General features: G+C 38.3%; 1 protein-coding gene and 1 non-coding gene across 2 annotated transcripts; one reads left to right on the top strand and one right to left on the bottom strand.

The window, feature by feature from the left end:
- Window positions 1-366: 366 nt before the first annotated feature.
- On the top strand, window positions 367-9,976 carry sdr42e2 (short chain dehydrogenase/reductase family 42E, member 2). The gene is made up of 12 exons (XM_015048015.1): window positions 367-445; window positions 775-1,222; window positions 2,135-2,230; window positions 4,426-4,483; window positions 4,677-4,795; window positions 4,902-4,977; window positions 6,006-6,088; window positions 6,715-6,852; window positions 6,949-7,014; window positions 7,144-7,207; window positions 7,301-7,374; window positions 9,507-9,976. The coding sequence occupies exons 1-12, from the start codon at window positions 369-371 to the stop codon at window positions 9,747-9,749; spliced, it is 1,542 nt and encodes a 513-aa protein (XP_014903501.1). The 5' UTR covers window positions 367-368; the 3' UTR covers window positions 9,750-9,976.
- Window positions 9,977-11,226: 1,250 nt separating this feature from the next.
- On the bottom strand, window positions 11,227-11,308 carry trnal-uag (transfer RNA leucine (anticodon UAG)). The gene has a single exon. It is a non-coding gene; the product is annotated as a tRNA-Leu (tRNA).
- Window positions 11,309-11,593: the final 285 nt, after the last annotated feature.

The raw sequence follows: 11,593 nt of genomic DNA, 5'->3' as shown, positions 1-11,593 counted from the left end.
GTTAGCTTTTGTGACAAAATTCCAATTTGCAAATAAACAAGTTTGTTATCAGAGCTCTTGGTGCTCCCTTTAAGAAGACACGCTTTTAATTGCACTTTATAAAGCCTTACTTTAAACCCCAGAGTTTTACTCAAAATTTGATATGAATCGGAAAAAAAAATACACAAAATCCTTTTTTCTATTATTTAACACGCATCAAACATCTAATATATGACATTCTATTTAAATGTTGGCCTATGTTATTAAATGAAGGAAGAGGCACTGCTGTTTGAGCAAGGATTCTCCCTGCACGCTTCATCCAGACATTACGGTAGGAGATCCTTCAGGTGGGCCGGCTGAAGGGTGGAGTGTTGGGAGGGCCCACAGATATGGCAGAGCTGGAATTTCTTCATAAGACAGCTGACAGGCACAGGTATGGATGTGAGGCGAGGAGGAACGCAATAAGGTGAGTCAATTCATGAGAAAAGTTTCCCAGCAGCTTAAAATAATTTTAGGAAAAAAGCACCAGACATTTGGAGTAACTTGTAAAATGTTCATTATCATGTGGAAATTTCAGCTTTTTGTATTTACTTTAAAATTAATTATATACAAAGCATCTAATGATAACTTTTCTATAAAAGCAGCTAGGACAGTTTAAACTTGTCACACTCAGCTAATTGCTGGAGGCTGAAAAATAACAAGCTGAATTTCTGTGAAAAAAGCTGAAGATACATGTTAAACAAATAACTCAGATATTTGGCTACCCATCAGTACTTTCCCTGTTCCCTCCATCAGGATGTCTATTGACCTGTACACCCCCAGCGTGGGTGACAGTGGGGCCTCCATCTGCCAGATGCAGCAGCTGCCCTGCCACAGCGCCCCGCTGCTTCGCCTGCAGGCCTGTGGGCATCACACACTCAGCCACTCAAACCTCCCTCGCAAGCCGTGCTTGAGCGATCCATCCGTGGTCGCTTCCTCTGGGGCCGTGCCGGCCCTCCGCCACAGGGTCAGCGGGGCCACGGCGGGCACCTGCAACAGCCCCTGCTGTGCTGCTTCAAGACTGGGACAGGAGGTGGGAACAGCAGCCTGGGACAGCTGCAAAGGGAAGGTGTTGGTGACAGGAGGAGGGGGATATTTCGGCTTCAGGCTGGGGAAAGAGCTGGCCAGTGAGGGGATGACTGTGATCCTTCTGGATGTCAGCAAGCCTCTCTGGGATATTCCTGATGGAGCAATCTTCCTTCAGGTGATTCTCATGGGGGAAGAAACCCCAATTCTTCTGGGGTTTTTTCTCCACTATCGTGCTTTTCTTCTTACAGGGTTTCCAACAGTAGAAATATTCTGCACTTATAGTGTTAATTCAATTTTAGGTTTTGGCTCTCATTAATGTGCTGTACTAGGAAATATGACTGTTTTGAAGTGGTGGACCAGAGCACACTGGTGTTTCTTATGAACTTTCATCACATAATATAATGACTGATTAATTCATTAACCTCAAGTTGAATGTTTTCACCACTAATGCAATTCAATGAAAGTCCATTTTATATATATTTTTTAGTTTATTCATTTTGTTATTTTTTTTAATTTATTTGTCATTTTTCCTTACGTTCAAGCAGAGAATATAATTTTTTATTATTTTTATTTTGTTTCTTTTGAATTATTTATTCAGTTTATTATTTATTTATTAATATAGTGTATATTAGGCATTCCTAATATATTTGTTTTCATCATCATTATCATTATTAATACTGTGAAAGGACATTTTTTCTTGAACTAATGAATGTATTCTCTGAGATGACTGAGTTTGGTTTCGTATTCGGCTTGTAGTATCTGCTCTCTTGCAGCCAAACCGTGCGGCTCACTCAGCTGTTAGCTGTGAAGTTGAGCTCTAGTGTTACTGTGAGTGCGTCAGGTCAGCGTGGTGGCTGGAGACGCAGGTGAGCGATCTGTTTCAGAGCGCCAGCTGCCTGCTGGTTCACAGAGGGAGGAGACATGAATCGGGTTTCACGCTGTTGGCAGGCTTTCACTTGACAAAAAAAAAAAAAAAAAAGTTTTGAAATGTTTGTTGTTGTTGTTTTTTTTTTGTTTTTTTTTTAAAGTACACATGCAGCAGACACTATACCCCCTCAATGTGGTTTTCACTGTTTCTTTCTTTCAGAGCGACATTCGGGACTATTCCTCCCTGCACAAAGTGTGTGAAGGAGTGGACTGCATATTTCACACAGCATCTTATGGCATGTCTGGACCAGAGCAGGTGATCTTCCTCTTCCCTATTTAAATATGAGCCAGAGTCGGCCATACTGAATGTCCCTGAAACCCACAGCAGCCGGACAAGCCTCTAAATTGTTAACACGTTCTCCTTGCAACCGAGAAGTCCTCCAACCTGAATGACAGGGTGTTTGTCTCCGTACCTGTCAGTATGTAATGCCACGACACTCTCGGTGGATTAGTCATAAAACGCCTTCTCAAGCAGTAAAACTATCCAGCTGAGTGACGCCTTGGGAGTTTTAAGCTAAAGTCTACTTTAGCTTAAAACTCCCTTTTAAGCTAAAGTCTACTTTAGCTTAAAAGTACTGAAGTAGTAACAATTAAAAGGACTGCTGATTTTGGTTTAAAAACTCACAAGGGAATCTTGATTTGAGTCCATCATGAAAGACAAAACACTGCACTTGCAGTAAAGTAATGCGATCTGAATTCCTGTTGGAGTCTCTGTGAAGTGACACGTGTCAAATGGGACTTGAGATAATTGGAGAACACGTGAGATCATTCCTTACTGAAAGGCTATCTCTTTGTGATTGAACACATCCATTTAAAGGTGCTCACAAGCCTTGACCTTTATCACGTTTTCAGTTTGTTTTGTTGGAAAGTGATGTGACGGACCAACACAAAGTGCAAAAACTGAGAACTGAAAGCAAATTAGTTAAACCACGGTTTTTAAACTATTCTTATGGACAAAATCTGAGAAATGTAGCATTTGTACCTAGTCCCTTTAATCCGACACCCCCAAATAAAATTCACCGCAATGGCTTGCTTGAAGAAATCACCTGATTGGTCAATATAGCCTAGCTGTGTGTAATTTCACCTAAGTGGAAAAGCAGCTGCACTGTGGCAGCGTCAGACGTTTATCAGCTGGCAAAATGCAACAAAAATGAAAACGCTGGTGGCGCTGCAGAGATCCAAACCTCGGGTGGAAAAATTTGTTGATAAGACATTGTTGACAGGACAACTCTTCCAAAGCATGGAAGAGTTGCAATTGACCTTGTTGAAAGAAAACCATAAAAAGAAAAAAAAAAAACTGGAGAAACAACAATTTTAAAACGCAATGTAAATCCCAAAATCAGCGCTCCTCATGAAGTGGCAGCATTATGGTGTGGGGGCAGGAAAGCTGGTCAGTGTAGAAGGAAAGATGAATGGAATAAATATAGAGGAATGTAAAAGTGTCGGCATAAGCCAGGCTTCACAGTAACGTACTTCTTTGTTTTGGTTTGTCACATGATATTCTAACATAATTCACTGATGTTTATGGTTGCAAAATGGATACTTTTGCAAGAGACAAAATCTACTCAGATTAACTTCAGTTGGAATTAAAATACTCTAGTACTTCTTCAAAAATTTTACTACAAAGTACACCTCCAGTTTTGCACCATTTTCTTAAATTCATTAAATTTGCAACGGATTTGTTTAACGTTTCTCTTTGTCACATTCTTTCATGAGAAAGCTTGTAATGCCACACAATCCAATCACCACATAGTTTCTGATCTGGACTAGAAACAGAGGCATTTAAACACATTAAGTTTATTTTGTCAGTGTAACGTACAGAAACTTGATGTATTCTTTTAGCAGAGCCCTCTTAATGTACCAACTCAACATTTTCATCAAGTTGAGACCTTGATTCTATTGTTTTACCACTTTAAAGGAGATTTGTTGCTGTGTTTGAGATCCTGTTCATGCTGCCTGAGAAATAGTCTGAGATTTGACTATAATACTGTAATTTTTAAGCTCAACTCTATGAATATATTAGGATTCTGTTGCTGTACAACAAGTCCAAATCATCACCCCACCTCCACTGTGGTTAATAGTTACTATTATGTATTTTATGCTCGGCTCGGAAGTGTAACTTTTTAAACAGGATCATATTCTTGTTAGAATATGAGAAACCTCTCAAGAAATCATTACCTTTTCATTTTTTACAAACTTAATATGGTGAGTGGGACCTGCAGTATTTGAGTTGTGACTCATAGTTCACTTCTGACTTTGTTGTGATTTGTTGAAACCTCAAGCCCTTGCAAAGACTACCAGAGAGTTTTCTTATCTTTGAATACATGTAGAATAAAATACTTCAATTACTTTAAGAATTACCTTTTCCAGACTGATTTAAAGCAATAATTACTTCTTTAAAGTCGTTGCTGATGTTTTTCCATCTTTGTATTGTGTTTCTCTGAAACCCAGCTGAGGAAGGAGCAGGTGGAATCAGTCAACGTCGGAGGAACCAATAATGTCATAAACGGTGAGGTATTGTTCCTCGACAACAAGTGCTTCACTAACTTCTGTCTCATGCTTAAAATATGTGATCGGAGATAGTGTTTCCTACAACACTATCTACATAGATGAGTGTAATTTTGCTCTGTCGTGGGAAGAAGTAACCTTTACCAGCTGTCATTTGTCAACTTTGCTTTGTGGTGTGGTCTGCTTTATGTCAGTGTGTAAAGAGAGAGGAATCCCCAGACTGGTCTACACCAGCACCATCAACGTGGTGTTTGCTGGGAAACCAATTGTGGATGGCGATGAGGCTTCGGTGCCATATGTGCCCAGTGATTTGGTAAACAGCAGTCAAACACATCTTAAATCTTGCACATATATTGTATTTTTAAACACCAGGACATGTAAGGAATGTGTGTGTGTGTGTTTGTTTGTTTTTTTAACAGCACATCGACCACTACTCCAGAACCAAAGCAGTGGCAGAGCAGATGGTCCTCTCGGCCAATGGGTCCCCAGTGAAAGGTGCAGAGATATTCAGTGAGAGAAGTGACAACCAGAGCGCAGATGTATAGAAACAGGTTGCACCTAAGGGAGAATGCTATCAGTCTTGTATGTTCAGATGTGAGAACTGAGAGCGAAGTTCAGCTCATTGTGTGCAGAAGCAGTTAATGCCAATCTCTAAGACTTTTCCAGTCATTTGCGAAAGTAATTTATCTGAACATTTGATCATGTTGCAACAAATTTGAAATTGTTCTTTGATTTTAAGTGTTAGATCAACACAAAATGGTGCATAATCATGAAGTGGAGGAGAAACAATACCAAAGAAAAAACTTGCCACTTTCAAAAAACACTCTAGATGCCCAGTGCTTTATATGTTGTTTTATTTAAACCTCTTCCTGCAGTTTTTCTGTGAAACTCCTGAGATCGTCACTGTATTTACGATCTCAGTGACGATCGTCATATATATATATATATATATATATATATATATGCTTTGTGCTGGTCTTTGAAAAAAAATAAAAAATAAAAAACATTCCTCAGTGTAATCCAACTCACTATGACTGATCATTTTCCCATACATTTAATTAAGCATAAAGCATGCAGGTGTCACGTTATATACTGCAGCTTAATGTGCGTGTATCTGCTATCAGAGGACGTTTTTTCCACTGGCGTTAAGTCACCTCAGCAGCAGGGGGATGTAACAAAGCACATTTACATTCTTACCTCACTGTAGCTGCTCTGCTCTTATGCTTTCATGCTACGTTGTTGTTCTTGTACATGTTACGCTTATTTGACTTTCAGAATGATACCTTGCATAAAAACCTGCCTCAGCCCTAAGCACTGCAGAATGCTGTTGTTTTTTTGTTTGTTTGTTTTTGTGTTATTTGCATGAGTCTTGACAATCCATCATTGCAGAGCAGTCAAATGATTGAAACCAAGTCTTTGTTGACATATTTTCTGACATCGGAGGCATGAGTTTTGTTTAGTTTGATCCTCCCTCCACCCACCCAAAAAAACTTGCAAATTCATTCCTGCTCTTATTTCTAAAGGTGGAGGGAAACTGGAGACCTGCGTCCTGCGGCCATGTGGCATCTATGGACCTGGAGAAAGGAGACATCTTCACAGAGTGATGGTGAGGAAACGGCCATGTCTGAGGGGCCGCCCTGGCAGCCCACACTCCTGTTAGAAGAGTTTACATTATTGATGGAGCTCTCCAGGCATCCAGTTACGATACCTTTTCTTCTAGTTTTTCCCCCTCCTGCATGGCAGCGGTCGTTGGAGGTTTGGGTGTAGTAAGGGATTTGGCATTTGGCCGAGATCATAACTTTTAGTTTTCTGCAAGTGATGTACAATTGTAGCAACCTTGGCAAAGAATTTGTGCTATGCAGCGTTAAATCTGGCAGCACTTAGCCAATAAAGTTGTTGTACAGTTTGGTTTTCTTTAGGTACCTTTCGATGAACATAGAAATTATTTTGGTTTGACAGCTACAAAGACATTTCAGCAAACTATTTGCATTCTAATCAACTTCTAATTAACCAACTGAATGAGCGTTTTAATAGAAAACACAAGCCTGTAAATAGTGAGGTTTTTTTCTGACATACCTAAATTACATCCACTATAGATCTATGTTCTTCATTTTGTCTCACTTTTAAAAATCAAATTGATTTGAATTAAACACTGGTAGACACATTTTATAACATGTTACTATGTTACATGTATCTGATGAAAGCTGCCTACTTCTTGTTCTTTTGTGTCAGATGAACGTAGAGCGGCGCCTGTTCAGCTTCAGGTTTGGAGACCCAGCAGCCAGGATGAACTGGGTCCACATAGATAATCTGGTCCTGGCCCACAAGCTTGCAGCTGAGGCTCTCACAAAGAAGAAAGGCTGCATCGCTGTGAGTAGTAAAGACACGCTTCCACACACACTTTCATCTCTGCCTCAGTTGGAGTTACTTATGTGTCCTTTTAAAAATGTTTCTGCCATTTTGCAGAGCGGGCAGGTATATTTTATTAACGATGGCCTTTCAGTCAATCTGTTTGAGTGGCTGACACCTTTGGTGAGTCAAAAGCTGTGGGTTAACTTTATGCATTATTGCGAGTGAACCTACAAGGACTTGTGATAACACACAAAATGCAATTTATTTGACAATTTAGTCTAAGGTGATTTAAAAAAAAAATCTTTGCAGTTTGAAAAATTGGGCTACAGCAGACCATCAATAACCCTCCCAGTCTCTCTTGTCTATTCAGCAGGTAGCTCATCGCTCCTCTTCTTTTTTTTTTATAAGACATTGTCATTCGAATGCGAAGATTTACCTCTGACTCTATGACTGTCCTCTTTTCAAGCTATTCTGGTGGAGTATTTACATGTGATTCTGAGTCCGGTGATCGAAGTGCCTCTGCTTTTTACCAGGAGTGAGGTAAGCCCACTTCTGTCTATTTTTTTCTGCTTTTCTAGGGTTTCTATTTGACTTAGGAGAAGTCAGAGAGAAGTAAAGGCTGTTCCTCTAGCCCTAAGAACAAAAAAATGCTAGCAGAAAAAAAAAAATTGTCTCAGAAGTAGCCGTCACAGTCATTTAAATAAAATGCTGAGACTCCTGTACACAGATCACATTCTACAAGCTACCAACTCGGCCAGTTTCTGCCTGGTTGTGATTTCTTTCCTCCAACGTAAGAAACATTTCCTGTTTGTTGTAATGCTTGAGGAAATAACATTCCTACCTAAATATTATCATGACAACTGCAGAAATGCTTGTAAGGCAAGATGAAAACCTATTTAATTTATCTATCTCTTAGTTTTCAGACATTAATCATCCAGAATGAAGAGTAAGAACAATTGTAGATGCCAAAACCTGATCTAACGCTGATGCCACAGCATGCAGGAAAGAATAAAAGGTTTCTTTTATGGTCAGATTTATGGTTGTCTTCTCTCTCAGAAAAACAGTATTCATATCTCCAACTGTTTCATATTTTTGCCACATTACAAAATTTCTATTGATTTTTTTCTATAATTTAATTTGATGGGACAAGGGAGGGATACATAAAAATCTGAAAGCTTGCTGTGCATCTTTACTCTTATCTCTAAATGAAGTTTGGCTAACAGCCTTCAAAATGAGTTTTTAAAAAAACCCTAACATTATAGGTCCTGATGAAAATATCATCTTTGCATTGAGGCATGGTGGTGGCAGCATCATGCTGAGTGAAGACTTTCCCTCAGAAAGCCAGGAAGTTGGTGAGAGCTGACAGGAAAAAAAAAAAAAAAAAAAACTTTTAGATGCTGTAAAACATACAAGAAAAACAGTTGGATGGTTTGGATAAAAGTTTGTTCATGTGATAAAGTGGTCCAGTCAAAGTCCAGACCTAAATTAATTTGACAGTGTTACACATGCCTTTCTTCAAATCTGCCTGAGTTTGAGACATGTTGCATGAAGAATGTTCAAAGCATTCAGTCTCTAGCTGGGCTGTGAATATTTTGGTGGAGCACTGAATTTCCTTTTCCTTATTTCTACCATCATAATTTTAAGACATTTTAAAAACTGTTCCACACATTTATTTTTGAGAGATTTTATTGTGTCATAAATCTGAACTGTGGAATTTAGAAATAACATGTTTTGTGTCATTGTCTATTTAATCTAGTCTGAGATGCAACCAGTTGACTGAGTGGATTATTTTTTTAAACCATGCAGCACTTTTGTCTAAAATCACTAAGTACTAGTAGCGAGTCCTCCTGTGGCTGCTGTAAGGCTTAATGATCGTCTGGAGGCCTTCATTGAGGAGTCTTGGTTGCTGGCCCATCGGGTCTTCATAAATGTGTCATGAAACCGAAACCAAAACTGAGGCGGCACAGACTTTACCTGGCGCTCGTTCTGTCAGACAGCGACTGCAGGCCACTCAGATCGATGGTTGCCCCCGTGAATAAAACATAAAGTGCTAGGGTCAAAGAAGGAAGTTTTGACATGCTGATAACAGGAAGTGACATCAGTGGAGTGGCCGTTGCCATGGTGCCATGTGGGTTTTTATATTTTTATTTCTTTTTGTGTGTGTAATTTAATCCCATGAAGAAATTTCACATGCCAAATCAAGGTACTTTTAGTAAGTCTGCGTTAAACAAACACACTGTCATTATCCTGAAGACATCGCAAAGGAATGACAACAGGAGGAGAAAAGCCACGGCTATCTTCAGGTCCAACCGGATGATCCAGACTCCGTAGTCTTTTACTCCCTGGCTGTCCTGTGTCTTTTACAAGATCATATGGATAAACTGTGCAGGAGTCATACAGTAAAAACTTTATGCTGACATCCTGTAAAAGGTGTGAGCTTTTGAGAATGGAAAAAAAAAAAGCCAGTTATGAAGATGCAAAACTAGAAAAACTCCCCTTCTCTGTCTGGACTTCACACACATCAACATCATAGTGGCAGCATAGTTCTGTGGGATTACTTCAGAATCAGATCAGGTTATCAGAGTTAGAAATTAGAATGAGATGACTTTTACCTGCAAATGCTTCGGGAGCTTCTTGAAATGATTTTCTGAGGGTTCCATCTTCTCTCGCAGGTCCGAAACATCACAGTGAGCCACACCTTCAAAATCGACAAGGCCCGTCAAGAACTGGGTTACTGCCCACAGCTGTACAGCCTGGCAGACTCCGTGGAGCATTACCTCAAGATCCGACAAAGTCGTGACACCCCGATTTCGTTATCCCTGCCCTCTGTCAGGCAGCTGGCTGAAAGAGGTGTCCTGCTGCTGCTGATGGGACTCGGCCTGGTGCTACTCATAATCTACGGCATCCTCAGTTAGAGTTAAATAGTCGTTGCAATGTCGGATGGAGAGGCTCTCAAAACTAATTGTTGCAACAAATTTGAACTCTTCTCTCACTTGTGCAGAGTTCAATTCATCAAGAGTCCCTCTTTCTTTTTCTCCTCTTCAAATAAGACTTCATTTGTTGAATGTAGGTTTAGACAAATTTCCTTTTCTTTTAAAATTATGTAAGCTTGAAAGTGTTAAAGGACATTTATATTTATGAATTTAACAGCTTATTTAATTTTCTATGTGATTAATCGTCATTTATTGAAGCATGCTTCCAGTTTGTATAATAACATTCTTTAGTGACTGCTATTTACTACAGAGGTTGTTATTTTGTACACTTTTAGAAATAAAATAATAATTATAATGAATGAAATGTTTAATGGATGTTAAAATCAAACATTTTCTGTTATTAATAAAAGTAATAAAAATATTTATTATTGAAATAGTTTATTTCTATTTAAAGAAAAATAATCTTAACTCTTGGGCTTGCATGCATTTTGTGCTACACCTCCAAAAGACACCCTTTTTGTCATGAAACATATATTTTATTTCCCAGTTCTTTCCTGATTATCCTTTCGAAATTCAGTTCTCACTATACAGAAAATAGCTGTGAACATTCTGTAATTCTATCTTTTTAAATTCTATATTTAGTGAATAAAATATCTCCATCTTTTCCCCTCTTTCTGCTTTATTTTGTAAAAAACATACAAAAGGTATTTTTCCCCTGAATACATATTTATTTTTAACACAATCATAATCTTTTAAAGCAAACTTTGCAAATTAGTAATTATGCTAATTACCAACATAAATTAAAACTATGACAACAAAGAAACCTACTGAAAGCTAGATATAAAATAAGACATGAAAAAGCACAAACATGCATACAATTGAATCAAAAGTAGGAAAAAATGCAAGCAAATTGGATTAGATTAAAAAATATATATAAAATATTAGCATAAAATGTCAAATTCTGAAAGGGTTTCACCAATAGGGAATGAAAAGAACAATTGAAATCAAATTAAAATAATTAATTTAAAAATGTATTTTGAATTGGAGTTAACAGCATGATAAATGACAGAGATTGGCGTTTTTATTTCAAACAGGGTTTACATAAGACTTTAAATTAAAACAATAAAGAAAAAAATTACCAAAACAGTGAGTCTTTTCAAATCGTCTGTTATATACATCTACACAGCCAAAGTTGTTTAAACATTATATTTAAAAGCATAAAAGAAATATTCATAGACTCAGAAGAGTTCTTTAAAATTTCTACTGCTATTCTTAATATACCCACCAGAGAGCGCCGATGCACTTCTAATCATTTTAATAGCAAACATGGCCATTGATATGAGGAATTTATTGAAGTCAGCAGAGCTTTTATGCTTAACATGCTTAATAGACATCAATGTATTAGTTATAATATAAACACTCTCAAGGAAAACGGATATTAATGAAAAAAAGAGCTTCTTGGCAGCGGTGGGATTCGAACCCACGCCATCGAAATGACTGGAGCCTAAATCCAGCGCCTTAGACCACTCGGCCACGCTACCGTGACTGCTCAAAAGCGGAAAACTTTCTTAGATAACTGACAGTAAAAAACTGGAGTGCAGTGCAATAAGATTTTCATTTTTGACTTACATAATGCGGTTTAATTAAAATGGATGTAAGCTTTACTTCCTTTGTTGGCGGTGTACACAGGCTCTTTTTGTTCATAAGGAACTGAGTTCCAGGAAATTCAAGGATGAGGAATGTGAGGAATCTGCGCTGAGATGGAGTCACAAATACTTATATCATCAGGCGTGCAGAAATGTGGTTAATTCAGCGTAGGGTGGCAT

The sequence above is a fragment of the Poecilia latipinna genome, unplaced genomic scaffold, assembly GCF_001443285.1.
Source record: "Poecilia latipinna isolate Pla-1442-1.1 unplaced genomic scaffold, P_latipinna-1.0 Scaffold42, whole genome shotgun sequence".
NCBI lineage: Eukaryota > Metazoa > Chordata > Actinopteri > Cyprinodontiformes > Poeciliidae > Poecilia > Poecilia latipinna.
Note: the sequence above shows the minus strand (reverse complement) of the source record. Positions and strands in the feature narration are given on the sequence as shown.

Bases quoted from the DNA above. Each gene is read 5' to 3' on its own strand.
- sdr42e2 (XM_015048015.1), top strand. From the start codon at position 369: ATGGCAGAGCTGGAATTTCTTCATAAGACAGCTGACAGGCACAGGTAT. The intron at 4,796-4,901 runs GTAAACAGCAGT...TTTTTTTAACAG, and splicing joins CATATGTGCCCAGTGATTTG to CACATCGACCACTACTCCAG. The intron at 6,089-6,714 runs GTGAGGAAACGG...CTTTTGTGTCAG, and splicing joins GACATCTTCACAGAGTGATG to ATGAACGTAGAGCGGCGCCT.